The sequence below is a fragment of the Lichenostomus cassidix genome, chromosome 14 (genome assembly GCF_008360975.1).
Source record: "Lichenostomus cassidix isolate B80296 chromosome 14, HeHo_3.0, whole genome shotgun sequence".
NCBI lineage: Eukaryota > Metazoa > Chordata > Aves > Passeriformes > Meliphagidae > Lichenostomus > Lichenostomus cassidix.
Window position 1 is genome coordinate 8,932,534 of NC_139495.1, and position 25,909 is coordinate 8,958,442.

Genomic DNA, 25,909 nt, shown 5'->3' on the forward strand with positions numbered 1-25,909 from the left:
AAGTTTTTAAGACAACATTTTCATTCTTGGCCTTGTCTTACTCAGTTCTTTAAATACCGTATTCTATATGGGTCAGATATGTTTAACTTCTTTTGATGTTTAACTTTCTTATTGATGTAATTTTAGAAAGAAAAATTATATTGCTTGTATTGGTTTGGTTGGTTTTTATCACTTTCTCCACATTTAAAGAAAATATTCCTTTATTTTTCTCTTCACCATTATGTTTCTCTTTTTTAAAATCAGAACTGTATGAAGATACCCATCAGTTTTTATCAATATTTGGGACAGCACAAGGGAAGTGTTTTAGTGGAAAGAGATATTGTTGCCTTTTAAATGCAACATTTCTGTTTTCTGAAGTAACATGAATCTGTCATTTGCATGTCTGGAAATTCTGGACCTACCTGTTTGTTTGGACCTTTTAGCATTTCACATCAGCAGTAACATAGAATTCTAAAGAAATCTTTTCCTTTTCATAGTGTTTCCAGTTGAAGATATGAACCTGTGAATGAAATACTAGCTTAAATATGCTTTTAAATGTGAATTCTATGTAAAAGTGTCAGACTGAATCCTTTAATTTGTGCAGCTTTTTCAATGAAGTGAAAAGTTCTAAGTGCTTAAATAGCCCAAGTTCTGTAGGAATAAATAACCTATTTAACTGGTGGGTTGCATGAAGAGGGTAAATGATTCACCTCTGTTCAAAGTTATATCGTTACTTGTTTGTTTTATAAATTTACATGTAAATGTATTCAGGTATGAGCTTAGTGGTTTTCTCGGTGGGCTGGTTATTACTGGTATTATTATTGTATTGCAGAGCCAGTGTTCTGGTATTATGTGAAAGAAGTGCTGAACAGACACGAGCTGCAGCGCTTCTACTCTCTGAAGGCCATCACTACAGACATTGGCAGAGGCCGCGCCTGGCTGCGCTGTGCTTTGAATGAGCATTCACTGGAAAGATATGTTCACATGCTGCTTGCAGATAAGAATCGACTCAGGTACTGTCTCTGATACCTTTGCAGTGCAGGAAGTTAAGATAATGGTTTGTGCCTATGTCAACATGTGACCTGACACTGGCTTCATTGTATCATCTGAGAATACATGCTTCTATCCTCATCTTCATTTCCACCCTCTTCCCTAAATCCCTCCCTGTCATTTCAACAGCTTTCCTCACAGCAGCCTTGACACCATGCTTCAAGGTGCCTCTCTCATTCCACTGTAATAGTGCACAGTTGTAGCCTTGTCTGATCAATTTATCAGTGGTAATTGCCTGTTGTCTTTTGGAGCTGCTCATCTTGTAATTGCAAAGCTCCGGCAGTGCAGCAGTGGGGAGCTGCTGCTGCAGATCACTGGGAAGTGGTTTGGTTTGTGAACCTCTTGTTACAGTTACTGAGAATAATTTACTACATGTTGTGAAATCCCAAAGTACTCTGGAAGTGCAAAATGTGCTTAAGTTCATAAACTGAGTCCTGACTTTTTCTCATGCATCTTCAACTCTTTTTCTTTTTGAAAACTTGAGGTATTTTCATTTTTTTGTCAATAACTGTTGAGCTTTCTCAAGCCACTTGATCAAGTCCAGTGGATTCAGCAGAAAGGTCTTTTATCCATTTGCATTGATTAATGGATATACTGGATAAGATTATTGCCAGAACTGAGTCTATTAGTATCTCCTTTTCATTCCTAGTTTGTTCCAGTCTTCTGTAGCTTTCTTGCAAAACAGATTTTGGTGAAATCAAATAAAGACAAATGAAACAAAAAAGAAAAAATCTGAAAACCATTGTGAGGAAATTGGTGACTTGGATCACTCTCATGCTTGTAACAATACTTGCACAGTATCAGTATCACCAGCACACTGTGTTGAGCTGCTGTTTCTAAAAAGGCTTATTCTGGAATATTTAAGACTTAAATGTGACCCAAATTCAGATAGGATTTACAGAATCAGTTTACATCCCCAATTATATGTTTTGGAAACTTTTAAATAAATCTGTCAAAATTGTTTAATATATAGATTGAGGGTTTTCTTGTTATCTGTTTTGTTGTTTAGTTGATTAACATAGCAGTCAGAATGCTGAAAGTAAAAATCAGTATTCTGCCACTAGAAAGAACCAGACTTAGAACTACTAAATTTATGTGTTCACAGTGAATGAAATGTGTGGGGTTTTTTACATCCAAATTCTTAGTTTACCCTAACTATTTAGGGTAATTGGTGTGGGTTTGAATATTGAAACAGGTAACAGAATCATCGAATACTAAGATGGGTTGGATTAGAAGTGACACTTAAAGATTATGTAGTCCAACCCTCCTGCCATGGGCAGGGACACTTTGCACCAGAGCAATTTGCTCAAGATAAAGGGAACCTTTTTGTTTGTATTCCTTCATTCTAATCTTATATAAAACTTCTAAGGCAGTAGGTGTAGAGAGATGCTGTGACTGCTAATGCAGTGTGAACCTCCAGGCCCTGAGTGGCTTCTTTTCCCCTAAAATATTGAACAGCTAAAAGTAAAGTAAAAAAAAACCCAACAATTTCTTTAGCATGTCTTCTATAGAACCCTCTGAACAGTTATCAATTTCAGAACTTCAGGAGTTACTATGACATAAAATTAATTCCATGGGGTACTCCTAATTATTCTTCAGAGTTTTCTTTCAGAAGTGAAATATATGTTACTATAGGACTGCATGTTCTTTTTTTCCCCCCTTTGAATTGTAGTGTCTTCTATGAAGACTGGTCTTTCATGATGGATGAAGAACGTTCCAGTATGATTCCCACGATGGCAGCTGGTAAGACTTTCTCCTGAGTATCACTGTTCTTGGAAAACCGTTGGATTCTGGGATGTTACATCACTTCCTGGTTGTGAGGAGCTTCTCTAATCCACTCTGTTTATGTAGAGAATGTGTGTCAGAGGCACAGTCAGGGTGAATAGTCAAGGTATTATGCCAATTTATGCTATGAATTGATGGATTGTTAAAACCCTGGATCTGGCCCCTTCTTACAATTCAAAAATCTTCCACATAAATTTTTTAATTCTTCAGCAGTCAAGACCAATGCACTTTAGAGAAAACAAAGTGGGTTATTCCTGACTAGAAAGGGTTAATGATGGAATTTTATAGTAAGACCCAATTTACAGGTAAATACAGGTAAGGTGAGTAAGAAATGATAGCAATTTATTTTTCTAGAGTTCAGCCACAAAAGTGATGTATTTATTCCTTTTTATACCCCTTTTCTCAGATACATGGTCACATGCTCCATTCTGCAAGACAAGGTTCATGGGTGTTTTTCCTAAGAGAATATAGTAACGAACAACTACTAAAATTGCAGTGAAATGTATTTAAATAAAAGGGTATAAATAAATGAGTTCACAGTACTTTTTGATTATTTAATGTGCAACTGAACAGCCATCAAGACGAATTCAGAACTGATTGCATCAGCTTGAATGTAATCTAGAAAGGAATGAATGGTACATGAAAGAATAAAAATTCATGCATGGAGGACTGTGGAAATTTTTGGGAAAAATGTTTTACATGTCATTGCTTTGTTAATCCTTTAGTTCTGCGTTCACAACTTTTGTATGAAGTATATGGTGCATTTTTGGTCTCTTTTTCCCTTTTCTTTTGTCTGAAGGTCTGAACTCCATTCTTTTTGCTATTAACATTGATAATAAGGATTTAAATGGGCAGAGCAAATGCACACCCACTGTGTCTGATTTGTTAAAGGAATCCACACAAAATGTTACTTCTTTATTGAAAGAGTCCACTCAGGGTGTCAGCAGCCTCCTCCGGGAGATCACTGCCTCCTCCGCAGTCTCGATTCTCATAAAACCTGAGCAAGACTCTGACCCACTGCCTGTTCTGTCAAGGAATGTCAATGCTGGTAAGCTTTTATGCAATGTTAGTGCCATTCAGAAACTTAGAAAATATTCAAGTGTGTTTACATAACGTTTTAATTTACTTTTAATGCACTACTATAGAACAGAAGTCTTAAAAATAAGTGCACTACAAATACAAACTAGTTGAGTGTGTAATTAAAAAGCATGAAACTAGAAATAGTGGGTGTGAATACAGGATAATAACTCTGTATTTCAGCATTCTTGTATCCCTGTGAGAGGGAGGCTAAACTGTCTTATTGGTAGTGCTTTGCCTGTGGCCTGAATTTCAATTTCTTATTCATAAAATTATGCTTTGGAGTTTGTGATGTAACAATTTTTCATTTTTAATGTTTTCTTTTGGCACCTTGCCAGTTAGACATACACAGATGTATATCTGCTGTTATATATCAGAGACAAATCTTAGCTTGTAATCTTCTTCAAGTAGTGCCTGTGTTTACAGTCTGAATTCCTATGCAAAGCAGATAATTGCCAAAATGAAAATTTACTCATACACTCTTTACCCTCAGAGGTCTTAGTGTTGCAACCAGCTTGTTTGATGTTAGTTACTAACAAAGATTCAAAGTCTTAATATCTTATAATTTGAAATCAGTCAAGCAAAATGTGATTTTCATTATATATTTTCAGTTCCAAAAATAACAAAGGAATATTTTATTATCTTTGTTTCTGGAAGTTGAGTTAAAAGGTTGTTTTGCTTTGTAAAAGTACAAAACTGCAGGAAGATTTATGTGTTTTTCAATTAAGAAACAAGGTTTGAGTTTAGACATTAAATTGTTTTGTTGTGAGAAAAAGGCACAAACCCACAGATGAATCTGGTAGGAATAGAAGTTGGGATAAAATCTGTTTTTTATTGGCATTTAAAATAGACTTTGTCTCAAAACATGGTTTTTAAAACAAACTTGTAGTAACGCTTTTGTTGTTTAGCACTTAAATGAGATTAAAATTGTAGGTGATCCTTGACATGGGATAACTTTGTTAGTATAGAATAGGCTTGCAAGATGAAATAAGACAATAATTGACCATCTGGTGCATATGACTGCACAACCTGATGTACTTTATGTGTACAGTACATGTGTATACTCAACAGGAAAGGTACAACTTTCAATAAAATGTCACTTTAAAAAAACTGAGGTTGTTGAAATGCAATTATATGTGCAATGTTAGAGCAAGTCAGATGTTTTCATTAAAGTCTGTGCTCTTTGTTGGAATTCTATGTGCAATGAGAATGGGTTTTAACATCCTCTTAAAAGTATGTTAGTGTGTTTTGTGGATATATAACAGCTGAACTTGAATTAAACAAAGCAATTTAGTCCCAGTGTGAGGTGTCTTGGTGGGTAAATTTCTGATATTTCCTAGAGTGCTTCAACTTTGCATTTAGCTGCATTGTGCACATCCAATTCAGTGAGAATAGGTAATAGTTTAAAAGTAAGTGCTGTCACTGAGTATATATGGTATAGTCAGAGAGGATTTGGGTGTATTTCTAGACTAAGAGCTAATTAGCTGAAAACTCACTGTTCAATTTTCAGAGTACAGACAAAACTATTTGACTGCACCTTGTGGATTTTGTTCATTTTGTTTGTTTCTTTTTAGTTTTTGCTCTCTGAAAGTGTTTCATGTTTTCTCTCTTGCGCAGACCTGCTCTGCATTATACACTAGGTATATTCCATGGGAGAAAGTAACAGGAAGGCTAACTTTTTATTTTAAATTTAATTTCTCATGTTTGTAGAACTTTTTTTCCAGTTTCAATTGAATCATGTTGTGAATGCATCTCCAAAATATCTTCTAAAATCTGAATTATGTAAGGCATATAAAATACAGCTGGTAATAAGAGATTTAAAAGCTTATGTGTATGGAAAGATAATGAATGCCATGTAGATCTAAGTGGTTTTTTCTTTACTAGAGTAATTTAGTACATGAGCTTTTTTGAGGAAAAAACCGGTTTCTTACACTATGTACAACTTTGTATTGCTGCTAGATTTGAAACATAAAAAAGATCGAAAAAAGAAGAAGAGAGTGACTAATATTATCTCATTTGATGAAGAGGAAGATGAGCAAAATTTGGGGGATTGCACAAAGACTCTGATGACAGGAGAAAGTTCAGAGGAGAGTGTAGACAGATCTTCAGTTCTTGCATTATCCTCATCTGAAAGCACTCTTGGAAAAAATCTGAATGGGAGTGAAAGTAACCATTCGTGGAAGAGCAATTCAGTATTCATGAATGGGGAGTATGAATACCAGAAACTGGATGTGAAGAGCATTGATGATGAAGATGCAGATGAGGATGAGCTGTATGGAAAAACATTAGGAAATAAAGGCACAGAAGGTGAAACTGAAGCTTCTTCAAAGTAAGTATGGGTGCAGGAGATAGGGGTAAACTTCCCATGCTTCCCCTCCACCCCTTAGTACAATAACAATTCTATTTTGGCTTCACAGTAAAAATGTGTATTTTCAACAGAGTAAGCTTGTTGCATCAGAGTAGATAGTTAAACAAGGCAGGACAAAAATGAGAGAGAAAGAATGTCGCTGTTGAGCAGCTAGCAGAGTAATGAAGGCACCAGTTCTCAGTGGCAAGAAGGAATGACCTTTATTGTTTTGATTTCATCACATATATAGAGTTTTCAAAAGTCACCCAGAATGGTCGGTCAGAAGCCTTCCCCCAGGCCTGATTGGCCAGGCCTGCACTGCCCAAGTTCTGGGACACTGTTCCAATAACATCCAAACTTTATCTTTATTTATAAAACACAAGAAAATTTCTCATGGGAAAAACCTGTGCTAGCCACAAAAGAATAATTTTAGATAATAATTTGCTTTCTTCTGACACAGAAATTCATTTGGAGAAAAAGGCAATCACTGCTTGTCTCATCTGCTTTGGAATGTCTGATCTTTAATGAATTAGTGTATGGCTGACCAAGAAATTGGCAGACAGATTGAAATAAAGATTTTTCTTGCCGTGGTATCTCTGAAAGAAACATAAACATTGTGAACATTAGCACTGACTGTATAAATAGATTGGTTTGTTTGTTTGTTTGTTTGTCTGTTCTAAATAGGCCTCATGAAATAGTCACATGCAATTCTCAGATATGCAGTTGGACTCCTCTGCAGGTCCTGAATGATGACTCAGATGTTCTATTTCCCGTCAGTGCTGTTGGCTCTTATTCCCAAACAGGTAAGCATTTTAATCCACAGAATTCCAGCAACCTTTATTCTGACATGGGATGGTGGTGAGAAATAACGGGATTGTAAAGACATAGGAGATACTGCACAACTGGGATAAAAAGTTCAATTAAATTTTATTCTAGTTCTGAATCAGAGTTCTCCATTTGAGTAGTTATTTAGTTAAGGAGGATTTATTAATGTCAATAGGATTAAACTGTGGTCTTGTATTTTATTAAAATTTAGGATAGTTGAATAGAAAGTATCCATACTCGTTTTCTAGGTATCACTAAGCTGGAAGAAGCTCTGAGTGTGTTTGAGAACTTGAATTCAAATTAATCTTGACAGATTGGAGAGCAGCTGGAAGCAGTTCAATAGAACTGTTAACTGTTTAAATACAGGATAAAGAATTACTGACTGGGAAATACTTGCTCAGAAAAGGATGTGGGAATCATAGAATGGTTTGGGTTGGAAGGGATCTTCAGAGATCATTTATTCTAAGACTGTCTTTCTGAGCTGTGAGCACCATTTGCCAGCTCACATCTAATTTTTCATCTGTCAGTATCCTCAAATTGTTTTCTGCAGGTTACAAGCTGATAATGAATTAGCAGAGCTGTGCATAAGTGAAAGTGTCATTTGTAAATTTAGGCTCCATTGGCTCTGCTGTGGCCTCAGGTGCAGTATTGTGTGCAGTGGGGGGTACTGCACTTCAAGAATTATGTGGACCATTTTATGCAATAAAAATGGTCAAAGGAATGGAAAAGAAGACCTGGTGCTTTTCCAGTATCTGTATTGGTACCAAAAACAAACAAAAAAATTCCACCAGCCCTCTAATTCACCCTGTCAATATTTTTCTAGCTGTTCATAAAACACTCCTTTCACAGAACTTTGGTTATACTCATTTCAGTGACCATTTAAAAATTTTTCAGTGGCATTCAAATAATGTTTTAATTGTAGAATATTTAATAATTTTTGCATATACATTGTGTCCAAGAGTTTAAATGGATTGTTGATTAAAGGCCCATGAAAAAGTGTAATTCAATTCTGTAACTTCAGTGATAAAAATGTGAATCATAAACTAATGCTGTACTGCCCTCTGCTGTATTTTAAAATATGTACCTCATAAGAAATGCCCGTGAGTAAAAAAAAAAAAGTAGTAAATTTTAGTAAGTTTAATTTTTTTTTTGTGCTGCCACATTTTTCAACTACGAAGGAATGGTTTTAGAAAACATTGAGTAGTTTGTGGCATTGTGGTCTCTTAATTTAATACATAAACTGTTGGGTAACGCGCAGGTTGAAATCTGGAATACAGGTAACCATTCCTGTTTTTGGGAGGTGGTGTGTGGAATGGGAACTCATAGTTGCTGTCAGTAGATGTCATGAGGCATCAGGAGCATGAGCTGGGGGTTTGTACATGGAATCAGAAATCAGGAGTGCAAGCCAAGCCTTAGTACTGGAGGCAGATGAGCAAAGAGGACATCTGTGTACATCTGTACACATAACTGTAACAAGGGCTTACTCATACTAAGAAGATAGCAAAGCCCCTTGTTTCATGTTGCTTCATCTCTAACTTGTTTTGAATACAATGCTCAGCCTGCTGGAGATGATCAACAGGCCCATTCAGATCCCGTCTGCCACAGGACAGATATTTCCAGTCCTCCTTGTGTCCCTCTTTGTGGTCTGTCATGCAAGTCAGAGTGATACAGCTCTGGGCTGGTGAAAGGCGTCAGTTCCTCAGTTCAGCAGTGCTAGGAAAGCCCCCCAGACCCTGCTGTATGCTTTGCTGAGCTCAGCTCTCTGCAGCAGTGAGGAGCTGATGGAGTGTGCAGGGAGGGCTGCACCTAGTGGCCCATTGTGTAGCCCAAGTGCCAGCCAGCCAGGGACAGGGATACACACAGGTCCAGGCACCCTCTCCTCAGCCACTGACAATGGGCTGAGATTTAAAGCTGCCTTAGGCACTTGTTTGCTTGACTTTGAAAGTTGCACTTGTGCTGGATAAATGATATTAGAAGAAATGTCATTAGCTTATTCTGAAGGTAGTCCAGCCCACTAACTTGTGAGCTCATTAATATAATGATGTTTTTGTTAAAACATGCTTTATGAGCTCTTGTAAAATATATAATTTAACCCAGTATTTTGGTTTACAGGTCTTAATACTGATGAATAACATATCTATGTTTGAATTAGAGCACAACATAATCTATAGTGTTGTATGTTAATATATGTTTTCAGTATTAGTCTGTTGCAGTGCTCCAGGGATGTGTCAGGGCATATCATATCTCCATGTAATTAGAAATGAGAAAGCCTCCATCAAAACTCAGTTGCTTGGAACAAAAAGGGAGTATGTATTTTAGGAACTGAGCTTCAGTAAACTCTACAGCTTCAAAAAGAAATTTTCTCCTCCATAGACTGTCCGACATAACTCTATTTCCCATTAACTTCTTTCCTAGAATTTCTGCTTTTTAAATCTGTGCTGTTTAGGATTGTCTTATAGTAACTTTGTAGCCCTTACGTGGTGAGATGCAGAAAACATCAATAAAATATGATTTTTGTTTGTTTCCACCTGAGCTTCCTTAATGACAGGCTCAGTGATGTGGATGTTTGGCTGCCGACAGTTGTGGATCTGTGGACAGATGCGCATTATTCATGCTTTTTAAACAATATCTCGTCTGTCTGATTGCTGCTGGTTGGTACAGAGATGTAAGGAGCCAGAGGAAAGCCGTGGTGCTCTGTTGGGAATACAGAAAGCATTGGTGTCTTTGCAAGGTGTCTTGTGCTGGGGGCTAACCACAAATTCTCCTGCCAGTCACAGCCAGATTTGTAGTGAGCATCAGGTGCTATATGGGGCTTCGACTCCAGGGGCTGGTAAAAGAAACTTCTGGAAGAAGTCTTCTCACAGCTTTGCAACTCTGTACATATCAAATGTAATTTAGGATTTGTGCAATACTAATTTTTTTAATGATGGCTGTGTTTCTAAGGGGCTTGACAATCCTGCTGGCTTTCAGGGGTGAATTTGCAGATGCCAGCTTTGGAGACAGAATTAAAAGTGTTTAAAAGCTTTAGAAAGTTGAGTGTTTCTGTTTAAAAATGTGACTACCTTACTTCTGGATTTATGTTTTTGTTTCTTTAAGTACTGCAACCCCAAGAAAGCTAATGCTTGTGCATTCTACTTTAGATAACTTGGAGAATGGAGAGGGGCATGAACATGTTGTTCATCCAGTAGAACTGGTTTCAAGAAGATCTGATCTTCCTTACAGGTATGTGCCAAATATGTTTTTCTTAAAAGAAAAAACCTTCGCCTTTTAGCTGCTAACTTATTGTTACCTAGTGCAGTTAGTACTGGAAAACCAACTACTCATCAGGGTACTTCTGCAAATGTTTGGAAAGACAAATGCAAAAACCCTACAATTCCCTTTTTGCATAGTTTCATGTCCTGAACTTTTCCTAATAATCTTGAAGAAGTCACACAGTCATGTCAACTAACAGACAGACTTGGCCTCCTGGTTTGGAAAATAGGTTTTATGTTGGTTTTTATGTTATTTTTCACTATATTCTCCATGGCCTTTTAATTTGGAATTTTTTTTGTCTTCTTAAATCACACTCCCAGGAGATACATTAAATGATAATCCATCATATTTTGATTAAACATGGGTGAATAGGATAACAATTCTAGTTTCTGGAATGCTTTTTTCTTAAGTTTTGAACTCAGGATTTTGCTTTCATATATTGATTATACTGTACTTTTATGACTAGAGTGGAAGCCAGTCCTCCAACTCAAGTGAATACTTTAAGCAATATGTTGCCTTCAGCCACTGTGCCAGAATCCATGACAATTAGTAAGTACTTCCTTGATGTATCTAGATTGATGGAAATAACTTTGAAGTCCTGTAACTCTGTTTTTGTTTCAGTAAGATCTGCTTAGAGAGTCATAGAGCAATTAGTTTCTGATGTGCTGGTCACATTAGTAATAACTGCTCTAAAATGATGTTTGTATTGGCAGATCCCAGGTAATGCTTTATTGCAGCTGATATATCCTTGTATTAAATGTGGCTTCAGTAGTTAAATGAAAAATAATGGTTTGATTACCATCTTTAAATTTCTACAAGCTCTGAAAACACTGATGTTCTGATGTTGTCTTGCTTATTTTGCCTGTTTTCATTAATGCAAAGTCAGAAACAAACAAACCAACCCCACTCTTTTTGTGGTTTTGATATGAAAATCTGTTCCAAATGTGAATATGGGCTTTCATATGCAAAAACTTTAGTTAAGATTAAGGTGGAGGACAGTCATGTTTCAGTGGAATTGAGAGTAGAACGAGACAGGATCAAATAGGCTTGCTGTAGAGATAGATTAATAGAAGCACAGGCAGTTTGTTTATCACGTATTTGATCCTTTTTCTTTGCATAAACTTGCAGAACAAAGACTTAGTTCCTAAACTGAGTGTCTAAGCATGTAAGCCAGTATGTGTTTGTGTTCCTCACTGCACAGAATGTTCTGTAACTGAACTGGCTTTGTTCCTAGAGCTCTCGGGTGTGTGTTTGTTTCTTCTTATAAATTTCAATATGTACAAGTTTTAAGTTATGACATTTGAGAAGTTAAAAGTGATGCAGCCAAGGTTATTTTCTGCAATTGATTCATGCAATCATCAAAATGAATGAAATCTTAAGTTGCTCTAATTGCATTTTCTAAAGTCATATTCAAATGGTATGTTAAGCTGTGTTAAAGGAGATAAAACAAGCATTTTCACTGGGCAGTGTTTCAGACTCCAGCACTGGTCTGCTGACTGAGTTTTTCAAAGCTGAAAAACCCTTTCTTGCAAAGTACTTCATGAAGTGGAAACTAGTTTGAGACTTCTAAGTGCCATAATTGAAGTGTAGAATGGTCTTACTGTTATTAGTTACAGTCCTACTTTGGTCACGAGATATTCTCTGCTAATGTTATTCCTACAATATCCTTTTGTTCTTACGTTTTTATTTTATTTCTCAGTTGGAGAATTGCACGAGGCAATTTTCTGGTGCCCCTGCACTCTGTTGATTCTGCTCTTTGTAGGGGTGTCAGGTACCAGCAGGGGCCGCAGTTGGTCTCCTTCAGTTGCTCAGTTATTTCCCAGTGTAGGTAAGGCAGCTATAAAATAGAAAATCTGCATTTTCAATTCTCAATACTTAGCAATTTATAAATGAAATGAAAACACAGGATCAACAGAAGCATGCACACTATCATTAGTTTCCCCTTTCAGAGAAGGCTTTGGTGGAAGGAAGGGTGGGAAGCATGTCAAACCCATCTATAAAGCCAGCAGAACACTTAGTAAATAATCTAATCATAATTATAATCAAAATTCAGCTGAGTATACACTTATAGAATTATTCAATATCTTTATAATAGCTGATCCTGGGTATGTTGAATAAAAATGCTTTTTTCAAGTTTGTTGTTATTGGTCACAGATACTCTACAGGAGGAATTCAGTGCTATGACAAGTCAGACACTGAAGCTCTTTCTCTCTATTGCAATTAGCAGAAGAATTATTAAATGCTGAGGCTTATAGCTTGGTTGCATAGCAACTGATTCTAACACATCAGGCAAGAAAAATGGAATGCAGTAGTGCAGTGAGAAAAGCTGTGAGGTCTCCAGTGACTGGATTTTTGTGTTTCTTACTTCTGAAGACAAAGCCTGAAATGAATTTTTAAAAAATTATGTTCTTTCCCTGCTTTATTTCCAACCTATTAGTACAGTACTAAACTTTTCTTGTTTCTTTTGAAATGCAGGCTAGAAAATTATGTTATGAAAAGCTGTAATTTAAAATTTCTGCCATTTTAAATTATTTTCCTGAATTATGTTCCATGCATTTGTAAGGTATAGGTTAACTTAGCAGCAGGTATATGCTAATACCACTCAAGAGAAATCCTAATCCATAGAGTTTTGCTGGTTATATTAGGCATAATTTGGAAACTTGCCCTGCCTTGCAGATTGTTTTGTCATAATGAAGTTTATAAAGAATTAAGTTGGTCATAAGTTTTCCATTTATGCATCTACTCTACTACGCAATTTTCCAGTGTTTAAAAAAGTAGTATTTATCTTATTATACTTGAATCACAAACAACTGTTCCAAGTGTTGCCATTGGAAGATTGTATTTCCAGCATTGTTTTTCAACAGAACAATCTGCTCTGCCAGCATAAGTCTCCCCAGTTTGTTTTTGCAGTGGAAAAAAAAAGAAGTTCCAAACCTTTCATTTTAGAAAGATGCTACTTGTGTTCTTCTTTACAAGGTTCATTATTATAGTACTATTTTTAGGAAATAATTGGTAATTTAGTTTTTTCACTATAATTTTCTTCAGTTTTTAACACTGGGCTTAACCACAAAGGTTAGGAAAGGTTGTAGCATTGTACATAACTCCATATTTTTTCATATATTCTTGAGAAGTCCCCAGGCTTTTCACGATCACTGCAGAATTTTACTGAATAATCAAACTTCCATGTTATATTTTTATCCTGATTGTGTAAGTGAATAAGGTGTATGTTTTTGTACTTTCTGTGTCCTCTCAGTAGCTTCTGACCTGTTCTGTAACCCAGTTGCCACAGGTCACTGTCAGGTACTAAATTCTTGTGTCTTTTTTGAAAGCACAGCTGTGGGAAGAGGGTGTTAGTATTTCACCAGCGAGAGGAAAGAAAGCTGCAGTTCACTTTAAAGACTTGCTTTTCACCAGGACCCTTCGATACATGAAGGCCAACACAATTTGTTTCCTACTAAAGTTTGCCCTGTGAATAGTGACATGACAGGATAATATTTGCAAGATTTTTGAGCACTAAATTAAGCCTTAAAAGGCAGTGTTCATGTAGGCAGCTTAGGGAGCATAAAGCTCTTCATGTCTTTAAAGGTCAGACTTCTGATTTAAGATGTAACGAGTCTGCTGGAAGTCTTATTTGTCTCTGAAAATATCTGTGTAAATTTTCACTCATGAAAATAAAGAAAAAAAGATCCCTGTAAACTGCTCCCAGCCCACCCTGATATTCTATCTGCAGGATTGCAGAGGAGGCTGCATGACCTTGTGTAGTCTGAGGGATGATTTCACTTACAGCTCATTCTTCACAACAGGTGATTGCAAATCATACTTCTCCAATCTTTGGCTAAACAGCAGAAGAGTTGTGAAACTTATGACTTTTCTGGAGGTTGCTGGAAATTGGCAGGTCTTTCTTAGAGCATTATATATTTCATGCTCGGAGTATAACCTTATGAAAGCTTTCTAGAAGCTAGATTTTGCATGAAGTATGGAATTGAATTTAAAAATGTTTTAGAGCAAACATTCACTTTATGAGTAATTAGGAACCACAGATTAATTTCAGCAATTAAAAATGATTTTCAGGGTTTGAAAAAGTGAAGTTTAATGTGAAAAATTTAATTAGTACATTCCTTGATTTTTATGTTGTCTTTTTTGTTTTGCTGATAAAGAATGGCTTGGAATTATTGGTTTGCACATAGGAATCCTTTTTTCCAGAAGTTGTTGCAAAAATATCTCTTAAGGTTACATAATATGAAAGACTTTACTAGTTATCTTCTTATCTCTGTCTTTGTGGAGCTCTGATTATCACTTCAGTTTTAGATATGTTGGTGTTGAATGCTGATCCTTAATAACTGTAGTGTGTTGCCTTTCATTAATAGTACTTTACAGAACATAATGTCATCAAGCACTAAGCAGCTCAGAAGTAGGACATAAAGTGTAACATCAAACACTTTTCTGAAGTAAGAATCCTTGGCCATCCTCCCACTGTTCTATTAAAGAAAAAAAAGAAAAGAAAAGAAAAAAATAGAAGGGGGGGAGAAGGATTGAGGTTGCACAGTCCAGAAGTCAGAAAATGCCAAATTTACGGTTGCTGCTACAACCCTGACTTGGTTTTTTTTTTTTTTTTTTTTTTTTTAATTTATTCCCTTTTCTAACCCACACAATGTATGAGACATAAGTCTGCTGGAAAAATTAGGTTAAGATCATACACTCATCTTAGAGGCAAGTGTAACAGACAGACAAAAGCTCATGAACTGTGGATGTTCTGGCAGGTTTGAAGGGAACCTGCTGCAGTTTATGATACTGGATTTCCTTTGTTTGCATTCAGCTGACTGCTCTGACATGCTGCTGAAATTTTTCAGGAAGCGTAAGTGAAAGTAAGATATTAATTCAAGTATAATATTTAGAATTTCAGAAATTGTAAATAGGATGGTTTCCTTTTAGTTCTGTTCAGTTCCTTGCATAAAAGGTCATGAAATGAAAGTTTCTGGTTTTATTTTTTTTTGATAACTTTTTACTCATTTAATGACACTAATAATTTTTTACTCTTTTGGATTTACTCTTTTGTTTTACTGTGGATAGAGAGGTTAAAGAAGTGCTGATGATAAACTGTATAGTTCCTATGGGTTTTTTTCGGTGATTTATAGAAATATCATATCAATAATACCCATCACTTCAAGAAGAATCAGCATAGGTGTAGCCGTGGAGCAATCTTGCTGCTCAGGTAGGCACAGGCTGGACCAGCCTTCCTGCAGCTCTGGTCTCTTAGCCCACACTGGTGGTTTGTGTTGATGCTTTCATCCACACCTCCACTGGCATCTGTAATTGAACTAAATTAGCAAGAAATACTGCATATGAAATGTGTTTGCTTTTGTGGTCCTAAATTAAGCATTGATTTTTGCCCTATATGTGATAATGAAATTTGGAGTTTCTGCTTTGTTTTGTCTCTATAGTACTGTCAATTCCATGACTCTCAGAAAAATGAGGCAGATGGAAATAAATAAGCATTTTAAAGTCTTCTATTTCAAGAGGGGTTTTTTCTTCTTTTGTGCAAACCATGGTCTTCAGCAGAATCTTGCTTTTGTGCTCTGCTTGTGTGTGTGTGTGGGAGAGGGGAGTGAGAAAAGATGGGATTTCAGGTCTCTACTCATGCAGAAGATTCTGGATAGAATAAGGAAAAGAAGATTAAGTTATTAGCCAAGTTAAGGTTACAATTTGAATAGGCTGGTAAAATTGAAAAAAATGAAAACAATTTAGAATAGCTTAGCTGTATAAATATTAATAAATCAGTACACATTAAAACACTGAATACACACGCAGGCAATTATTGCAGAGTGGGCACCCTGGTGTAAGTGCAGAGCCAGCACTACAATAATGTGTCTGAATAGCAATAGCTTTAATTTATTCAGAGTTAGAGACATAACAGCAACTACTTGTTGATCATGCACTATCATATTTTAATGGCACACTTGAAATATTTAAAATGCCATCGGCTTGGTGCTTCCTCAAGGAGGATTCAGAATTCAACATTATAGTTCAAGATCTTTATTTTGTTATGGAGTGTTGCTGTACAGAAAGCTTACTGTGGATGCTTTTGTTTGTATTGTATATTTGTATGATGGTCTATCTAACACTTGCAGGATTATTCTGTTTTCCTGATCCTTAGAGCAATTGTTTATTTCACAGATAGGCTGATGGATTGTGGTCCCTTGTGTTCTAGTATATAATACTGAGAAATTTCTCTATTTCACTTCTAGTTTTTCTAAAAGATTTGGATTTGGTTTTTTTGGGGTTTTTTTACTTTTTTTTTTTTTTTAGGGTTACATAGAGAACCCATAAAAGATGCTAAGTTACTGTAGAAAAGCAGTTATGCTGAATTAATGAAGAGCAAACTCCCTCTAATGACCTACTAAAGGTTTCTTGCTAATGTCAATTAGCTCTAAAGCTCTAATATGGATATTATGGAATGGGCAGAAAAATGATCATCTATTTTCTCCATGGCCAGAGAAGCAGGAGTGTTATGGAAAAAATCTAGCATGAAGAAATTTGGGTTGGCTGATTTCAAATGATATGAGAACTCTGCTGAATCCTGCAGTCTTGCAAGGGTGGGATTTACCTGTAGATTACCAAGGCCAGACTGGAATTGTGGTGTCTGCAGCACTGACTGATACATTTGGTTGACATACTAAAACCTTCTACATTTTATCTCCTACTAGAGTTTGTCAGACTCTGGTCCATAGGACAATATTAAGTTTTTGTTAAATGATAAAATTTCTGTAACTATAGAAAATGTGAAGAAAGGCACAGGTAAATCTGTGAACTGAGTGTAAAGGGGAAAAAAGTTATCCAGGGGCTTTGCTTGCTTGAGGAAACCAAGTCATAACAGCTCTGGTAGTATGCTTTCAGTAAAAGCGCACAAAATTTACTGACATCTGCATTGAATACTTGCAGAACAGTGTTGGTTGATTGATTATATATAAACATTTCACCTAACTGTTAGGAGGGATGGTTTAATATAATTGTGTCCTTGTAGCACTCGTAAAATTATTGATTAACATATGTGAAATGGTTAATGAAACTGTTTGAGGTGATGCTTTTCTGTATGGTATTTGGCTGTTCTGGTACCATGTTAAACCTAACATGAAGGAATCTTCCAAAATTCTAAAATTCTGTCTTTTGTTGGTTTTTTTTTTTTTTTTTTCAATTTGTATTCCTGATTTAATGACAGAAGGTATTTTTAAGGTATTTGTCAAAAATAGGAAGGCTTTTGTAGAAAGTTCCAAGGTTCAGAAATTCCATCATCTTTGAGGCTGAGCTTGAGAAGCAGTGCCATGAAGAAGCAATGACATTATCTCTTCTCCCATCTCCTTGTAGCAGTTCTATTTCCTGTGTCAGAATTTATAGCCAGGAGAAGAAGCAATTTGAAGAAGCTGAACAAGTACCAGTGTATGTCATTAATATGCATGCAGTGAAAAGGTGCATTCTGCCCTACATCTGTGGTGAAAACAAAACAGCTGCAACCCCAGGCACACTTGTAAACATTTGTATTAAAGCCAGATGCAGCCTAATTTGATTTGATCAATACTTCTGATGCGGTGTTAAATAACACCGCTTTGGAAAGATTGCTCAAATTAGTGATGAGATTAAGAGCATTTTCATGTGCTTTCCTGAATAGCAAATGGTGTTGGCATCATCTTAAGTGTGCTGCTTGTGTACATGACTTCTAGATCAGAAATGCACACAGAAATTAATCCTTTTTGTTCCCTCTTCTTAGATGAACTTCGTCAAGCTATCGTGGCCATGATGAATAGAAAGGATGAACTGGAAGAGCAGAATAGGTAGTTTGCTTTTTTTAGTCAAGGGGGACTGTAATTAAAAAATCTGTTCTCTAATACAAGTTGTTCTTTATGTAAAGCTATACATAACCTGTATGTAATCTTTTGATGTATATATTATTTTTTCTGTGAAGGGTAAACTTAATTCACTATTTAAGTGTTGATAATGAAGGGTAGTGTTTTAGAGCAACTTTTTGCTTTTAGTTTGAATCAGATAACTCTTTATATCTTGGAAGCTTTTCAGTTGTAGTTTTTTCAAAACCAAACCTTATAGCCAAAAGATTCTGAAGCTCTCCTAAAATACCTTTCCAAATGATCAAAAGTTTCTCCTAGTGCAAATACTAAGAAAATTTTTGGTTCTCCCCTTCTGGTGAAGAAGTGGTTTAGGATGGCTGACAATATAATGCTGAAAGTAGCTTTCATTTGTGAGTGGCTTTATGTTCACTTGAGGCAAAATGGTGATGTAAATGTAAAAATGATCAGTAGTTTATATAAAATGCCATCAAACCGACTTTGTATTTATTTAGTTTATTGAAACACATAGATGAATGAAAATACAAATGTATTCAATGCTTTAGTAGGGCTGTTTTGGTAATTTACACTTTCCTATAGATATTTTGTGGTTTTTTTTAATGCTGAGCCTCCCAACTGATCCTATTTTCCTGTCTCCTGTTCTTCCCACTCCCATAATTGCAAGTTATTGCCTCATTCAGCTTTGTGGGTTTTTTTTGGCAGAAGGACCAGGATGCTTTGGGTTTTACCATTATGCATTGTGCTGACCTTTTCTATCTCATCAAGGGTTCTTCCACAGAGGTCTGTGGCAGTGCTCTTGGCAGAGACAAGAGCCCTACCTGTCTTGCTATAAATATATTGCTTATAGATTGTTCCCAAGATGTGTGGACTTGCACTGAAGCACTGAAAACAGCTTATAAGCTTTTTTTAAAAACAAATTCTTTCTGCATGGTGGCACAGTAGATCCCCTAACAGGTTGTGCTTTGGGCGTGTTGACAAGGTAGTAATACAAATTAATAGTAAGCATTTGCAGCTGCTTTTCCCTTGTAGCTTTTCATATCTTTGTATAATCAAATCAGGTGAATTTATTACGTTGAATAATGAAATTTTAGGATGATGTTAATGGCATAATTCAGGCAACCTGCTCTGTGATTCTTAGAGTGTACTCTAATTAGCAGGTAGTGTGTGCAGTGTTCTCAAGAGAGGCTGTTGCCTTCTTGCAGATCCCTGCGGAATCTGCTCGATGCAGAGATGGAGCATTCTGCAGCACTGAGACAGGAGATGGAGAACTGCAGGAGGAAGGTAGCAGAACAGGAAGAGCGACATGCCACAAAAGTCCAAGCCTTGGCACGGTAAGAAGTGCTGAAAATGTCTCAAAAAGTAACTGCAGGGGGACAAGGGAATAAAAGAGTCTGCATACAAGAGAAATAATTTTCAAGTAGCTATGTTTGCAGAAGAGCATAAGTGATTTAGGACTAAAAATCCTATCATAAGCAATAGCTGTTGCTAAACATTATCAACAGGCAAGTATCAAGTTCTGAAATGGTGCAACTGTTTTTCCTGTAGCTCTAGGAAGATCAGCTGGAACAGGTGCTCAGGACCATTTCCAGTCAGATTTTGAGTATCTGCACAGATGGAGACTCCTCAGCCCCTTTGGGCAGTGTTGGTGGCAATGCTGCTCCTGGTGGTGTCCAGGCTGCTCTTGGCTTTCTTTGCCAGAAAGGAGGTGTTGCAGGTTCATGCTCAGCTGCTTGTCCACCAGGGCTCCCAGACCCTCAGAGTTGTTTGCAAGCCCTCCAGCACTGTCTGGGTGTCTTGGGCTATTTCTCCCCAAATGTAGGACTCTGCATTTACCCTTGTTGAACTTCACAGACATTTCCTGAGTCCAGCTCTCCAGCCTGTCTCAGTCCCCCTGGATGGCAGCACAAGCACTCAGTGTCTCTCTGCTCCCCAGTGTTGTGTTGTCTGTGACCTTGCTGAGGGTGTGCTCTGGCCCAGCATCCAGGTCATTAATGAAGGTGTTAAACAACTTTGGTCCCCGGAGTGATTTTCCTCCAGCTTGACTTTGTACTACAGTTAAATGGAAAGAATTTATCTCTCCCCTCGTCTAAATGGGATTCAGCGTAAGAAAGACTTTTGAAGGTAAATGCTGCTGTAATAGTGTGATTTTTCTTCTTAAAATTCAAAATAAGCTCTAGAGTAACCATGATGTGTAAGATCTTGGGGGTGATTCATATGTATAGTAAACAACAAACAATCCAAGAGTTAAATAATCTGCCTTGTCCCAGAGAGAGGTGTTTGCCTGTGTGTGCAGAAAACAGAGTGTTCAGTGTCAATCACGAAGTACTACAGATGAGATTCCTATAAGCTTTTTTTGCCTATTTGAAAATGGTAAATATGAAGCTTTCTTTAAAAAAAGGGTATTTAGGATGCTACTAATTCTGCTTTTGATGCCACATCAAACCATACTTGCTTTGAGGGAGGGAGAGATATGAATAAGTGGGTTTGACATTCAAGTGCTGTAAGGCAATAGAGACAATGCAAATACTTCATCATTTAATATTCATGTTTCAGGTTATAGGAGTTGTATATTCATTTTTTTTGACTCACTTCCCCCACAGTTTTAGAATTTGCAGTGACATATGGGTGAATCAGATATTTGTCATGCACATACCTCTTTAAAGAGCAGATAAGGAGCTTTTATAACAAGACCTGCAGAGATGCTCACTTGGACTAACTAGGTGTTTTTAAAGAAGTCTGTAATTTCTCTTATTGCTATATGGGTGTGTTGTGTTGATTGCTCTTCTGAACGTCAGCTTGCCATGTCATGTGATAAAAACAGTGCTGGGAGCTGCCTAGGCATGATAAATTCATGTGTCACCAGTTACTTTGGGCTTGGGAGGCATTTCTTTAATGATTCATTGCAACTCATTTTCTAGCATACTAACATAAGAAACTTTGCATGCAGTTTTCCTGGAATATAGGTTTTTCTTCTAAATTTTTTGTTGGCTCACTTTGTATGCTGTAGGTGATGCTGCTGCAATAATAAGAGTAGTAATTTTTTTAATAAATAATTTTTTAAACCAAGAAGTTAATCAAGCTGAATAATCTAAAGAATCTGAAGTAACAAAAAGTTTGGAATTGCTTTGTGAGTGCTGCATAATACACTAGGTGAGTAAGAGGAAATGAGTTTCAAATATATTGAAGGAGAGAAATCTCACTGTTTCCCTTGAAAACAATTGATCACATGACCAGAGCAGAAAATTTTCCTCAGTTGTAACGCTCTGAATATTTTAAGGCAAGGAAATCATTCAGTAACAATGTGACTGTTGTGATTTGATGAATGAATATTTTTCAGATTATGAGAGCTGATATTTATGTGTCTCCCCAAAGCTCTTTTGAAGAATTTGACATAAATAGCTTCCTGAAGGCTTTGAGAACACAAATTTCAGTGACACATCAGTCAGTGCTGAAATGATGGCTTCTGGAAATCTGCAATTATTCAGCTGGTCTCCTGGACTCTCCCAAGAGTCTCTGGCCTCCCAGACAAAATGCTGGTTTACTGATAGACATTTTCCCAAGTTTGCCAAGTTCTCTGTGAAAAATGGAAAAAGTCTTAGGTCAGTTTAGTTTCAAGTAGTGGTAATCTCATTGTTCCATGTGAAATATTTGAATAGGTCTTTCATTACAGTTACTATATTGTTCCAAAAGGAGCAGGCACAGGTTCAACCTATTTCCTAGTCTTCTGATAGAATACACTCAATAGTCTATCTAGTGTAATATTGTAGTACAATATTGTCATCTGGTTTTTTTTATGGTTGTTTTGTTTTGTTTGGGTTTTTTTTGTCCTTATCAATGAACCTTTCTCAAATTGCATGGACATATTGTGCCAGTGGCTTCTTGGCAATACTAAAGTTTTTTAATTGAGACTCTTTTTTTCTGTGTGGAATACTATTACATCCCTTTGCAAGGCAAAGAAATTTATTGAAGTTGACTGTGAAATTGGATAATCTCAGATTGCATATTCTTAGACTATATTCAGCAGTGTTGGAGGAAAGCATATTACAAAGGACAGGCTTTGTAGCAAGAAAAGCAGATAGAGAAGATGAAAATGCACTGTGTAGGGAAACGGGGGATGAGAATTTGGCTCTACTTTATCTTACACTTCTACTTCTCCTGTTTACTGTAGATTCTGTAACCTAATCTGCCTCCTCTATCTACTGTCTGTCTTACTTGAACCACATTGCTTTTGGATTTGGCATTTTCTATTATTCTGTTTTACAACACTTCTTTCACAGCCGTAGCCCTTCAGCGATGGGTGAAATGATGTGTGGTGCATCTTGAAATGATTCCATCACTTCCCTTAAGCAGCGTCTTAGAGAGAGGAAAAAAATATCTCTTGTTCCTGCTTGTGCAGAATTATTTGAATATTCCTATAATAAATTACTTTTTCTTCCTGCTTAGTTAGTTGGTGACATGTCACAAGTCATCAGTAGCTCTTTTACACAGAAAATACAGTAAGTCAGTTATTTAGTAAGGGATAAAGAAGCTTCCAAGAGGGAGCAGGAGGAAGAAGTGGATGAGAAAGATTATTTGGCAGCAGGGCATCAGTGAGGGCAGGAGGAAGGGAAGCAGTTGTAGCCTGGGGAGGAGGAAGGAGAAGAACTAAACAGGTGATAACCTCCCAGCCTCCATGTCTGAGTGAGCCCCGGGCAGGGAGAAGGTTTCAGGGATGGCTCTGCTTCAGCTGCAGCCCCAGCCTGTGACGAGCAGTTCAGTTTATCCCATTATTCCTCCTTACAGCTTCTTCTGCAGAGTGGTTTTATTATATAATCACATTATATTGTATGTAGTTCAACTTCCACTTCTGTGAATAACAGTTCTCATTTTCCTCATTTAATTTAGGGTGTATTTGACCACAGTTAACTGTGATCTTGAATCTCCTAATAGCAGAATCATTCAGGTTGGAAGGCATCTCTGGAAGTCCTCTAGCTGAGCCTCTGCTGTAGATTCTACAGACATTGTTCATTTCAATTAGTTCTTAATTCCTGCAGCATTTTTTATTGTTTGGCTATTTGGTACCTTTTTAGCGTTTCCTAAAAATCATAATTTATCAAAACATTAACATCTGTTGGATTCTTGTAGTTTGGTTTTTTGTTTGTTTGTTTGATTTTGTTTTTTCCAAGAATGAGAAGTAATAAGCTGATAAAGAGGCCTATTAGAAAATTGTAACGTGGACATAGTATCCTGTTTTGAATTTCAGTCTTATATCAAAAACCTTAAGTGAATGAAAAGCTTTCTCAACTTCATCTGTACTGTCTCCATTTTAAGTCAGTAGGCACAATAGTAAAAAATGGATTTTTTTAATGCATCTCAGTATAGACAGAAGGCAAAGAGTCTATTCTTGTATGGAGAAATGAGGTGATACATTATTATTTCATGAGAATCCTTAATATTCAATATATTTTAACTGAGCAGAGTTATTTTCATGCAGACATTTTCTGGTGAGAAACCTTCTTGTTTAGCTGTCATAGAATTGTTTCTTCGTGAATGAATTATTTAGGTTTGTTTTAATATAGTATATAGGATTACAGTGTGTTTTTAATGTTTTTTTCCCCTTAACCTGAATATCAGCATCTGTCTCTGGTGGAAAAACTGATTTTAGTCTCAGCAATGAAAAATATCAAATGCATTAAATCATCAAGGATGCTTAAAATTCAACCGTCAAGCAATCAATAGCTTCTCAATTATTTAGCAACCTCCTACTAAAATGCTGAGTAAAATTGAGGTTACAAAGTTCAGCAAGCTGACTTGAAATCCATAAGAATGTGAATATAGTAACACTCAAGGCTTCTTATAGGAGCAGTATAGCATTGCTCACAACAGCAGTTTGTGTGTGTATATACATAATATATGTATATTTTGTGTGTATGTATTTATAGAGAGAGTATGATAAGGACCATCAAATATATTGCATGTGAATTGAATACTTCTAATATTGAATACTTGTAATTCTTAAATAAATTCCCACAAATAAAATGCCTTTTCTTTTAGTGTCTCACCTGTTTACAGCTTTCTGTGCTGGGTTACATGTCCAGGTTCCGTGGTGCCTGGAGCACAGCCTTGGCCAACCCAATTCTCTCCTCTGTCTAAACAGTTGTGGGTTTTTGTTTGTGATGTGATGTGCTGCATTTGTGGGACCTACCTATTTCTACCTTGATACTTTCTTAAAGAAGAATAAAAGTTGTTTGAATTCACAGTCTGGCAGTATGTTTGAGCTATGTTTCTTCATTATAGACATTTTTGTCGTACTCACTTAACTGAATGGGCTTAGACAGGTAATTCAATTTTCAGATATGTGATTTGTCAGCTTTGTTTAAAATTCAATCAGTTGGAGACCTTTTTGTATAAGCTAAGGTGCTTAATGTTGTTAAGTGGAGCCATGGTAGTTCCTAGTTTGGATATTTGTACTCTCCAAAGCACAGGCACTGAAATATGACAGCCTAAGGGATTACCTAAATTTCTTGTCATATGGTTTTCATTTAGGAGTGGTTTGTGGAAAACTTTTACCTTTAATATTGTTGCTGAAGTGCTGCCATTTTCTTACAATGATGAAGCCTATTTCTAAAGATGAATTATTTGCTTGAAAGTAGATAGTTGCAGACTAGTAAAATATGATCTCATTTTACATTGGCCATCGTGAATTTCCTTGTGTAATATCCCATCCTTATGTTTTAATTGAATAGTGATTTAGATAGGCTGTATAGTTTGTTTGCCATCAGTATAGCATAGTGTAGAAAATCCAAATTAAACAATGGAAAGGTTTTGATGATGAGATAATCTGTTTCACTGATGTATTTATGTGGTTCTGGAAAACTAATTTTCCTGGTACTGTGCTGTTGATGTATTATTTAATGTGTAAGCCTTTATTTTTCCTCTCATCATGGTGACACAACTTAGGTAAAGCTTATTATAACAGTCTGTTTGTTTCCACTGAAAAGGGCTTTTCATCTATTTTGAGATAACAGTAATATTTATTTATTCTGTTTTTTGAATCAATAGAGAAAATGAGGTGCTAAAAGTGCAACTTAAGAAGTATGTAGGAGCTGTCCAGATGCTCAGAAGAGAAGGTCAAACAGTGGAAGGTAAGGATAAAATAAAGAGGGGAGAAGAATCCATGCACAAGGTTTGTTTTTCTGTATGCTGCCATTGAGGGCATATGTCCCAGTAGTGAAAATAACATATTTGATGTATTTTCCTTTTGCAAAAAATACTGATGTAGATTTTTGTACTTATTTTTACAGAGCATTTTCTAGTAGGTGAGGTGGTCTTATTTTCTTCAATAAGAAATTTCCCAGAAAAAGCAGTCAGATGAAAATTTAGCTCAAATAAAAATCTGTGAATTAATGTGATATTGGAATATAAAAAGAAATGTAGTCTCTCTGGATTATATGGTTGTTTTGGAGATCAGTATTTGCAGCCTGTGTGAAATAGACTCTGTACAAAGTAGTAATGAGCAGATTTTATATCTGAAAGATAATGAGTGAAGTTATCAGCAGTTTTACCTGTTTGGTCTGTGACAGAGGTGTCTGTGAGGGGATGAATTGATGTCTTGACTCCCAGTCCTCTCCTGGTGGGACCTCTATTTCCACTGGTTGCAGAAGGTGCTTGGAGAGATCAGAGAGGTTTTCAGAAATTGGCACCATCTGTTCAGTTTTTTTAAATTGTGAATATTTTGGTCATGTAAGTGGCTGTATGA

At 36.4% G+C, this 25,909-nt stretch overlaps 1 protein-coding gene across 1 annotated transcript in view; it reads left to right on the plus strand.

Annotated features, from left to right (window-relative positions):
* Positions 1-25,909, plus strand: part of SNX29 (sorting nexin 29) — a 100,137-nt gene that overhangs the window by 7,467 nt on the left and 66,761 nt on the right. The window contains exons 5-14 of the mRNA XM_085074807.1: positions 812-992; positions 2,702-2,772; positions 3,614-3,862; positions 5,851-6,220; positions 6,923-7,041; positions 10,204-10,285; positions 10,782-10,864; positions 18,078-18,141; positions 19,374-19,502; positions 25,213-25,295. Of these exons, the coding sequence (XP_084930933.1) occupies positions 812-992; positions 2,702-2,772; positions 3,614-3,862; positions 5,851-6,220; positions 6,923-7,041; positions 10,204-10,285; positions 10,782-10,864; positions 18,078-18,141; positions 19,374-19,502; positions 25,213-25,295 (1,431 nt within the window). The remainder of the gene's footprint in view (positions 1-811; positions 993-2,701; positions 2,773-3,613; positions 3,863-5,850; positions 6,221-6,922; positions 7,042-10,203; positions 10,286-10,781; positions 10,865-18,077; positions 18,142-19,373; positions 19,503-25,212; positions 25,296-25,909) is intronic.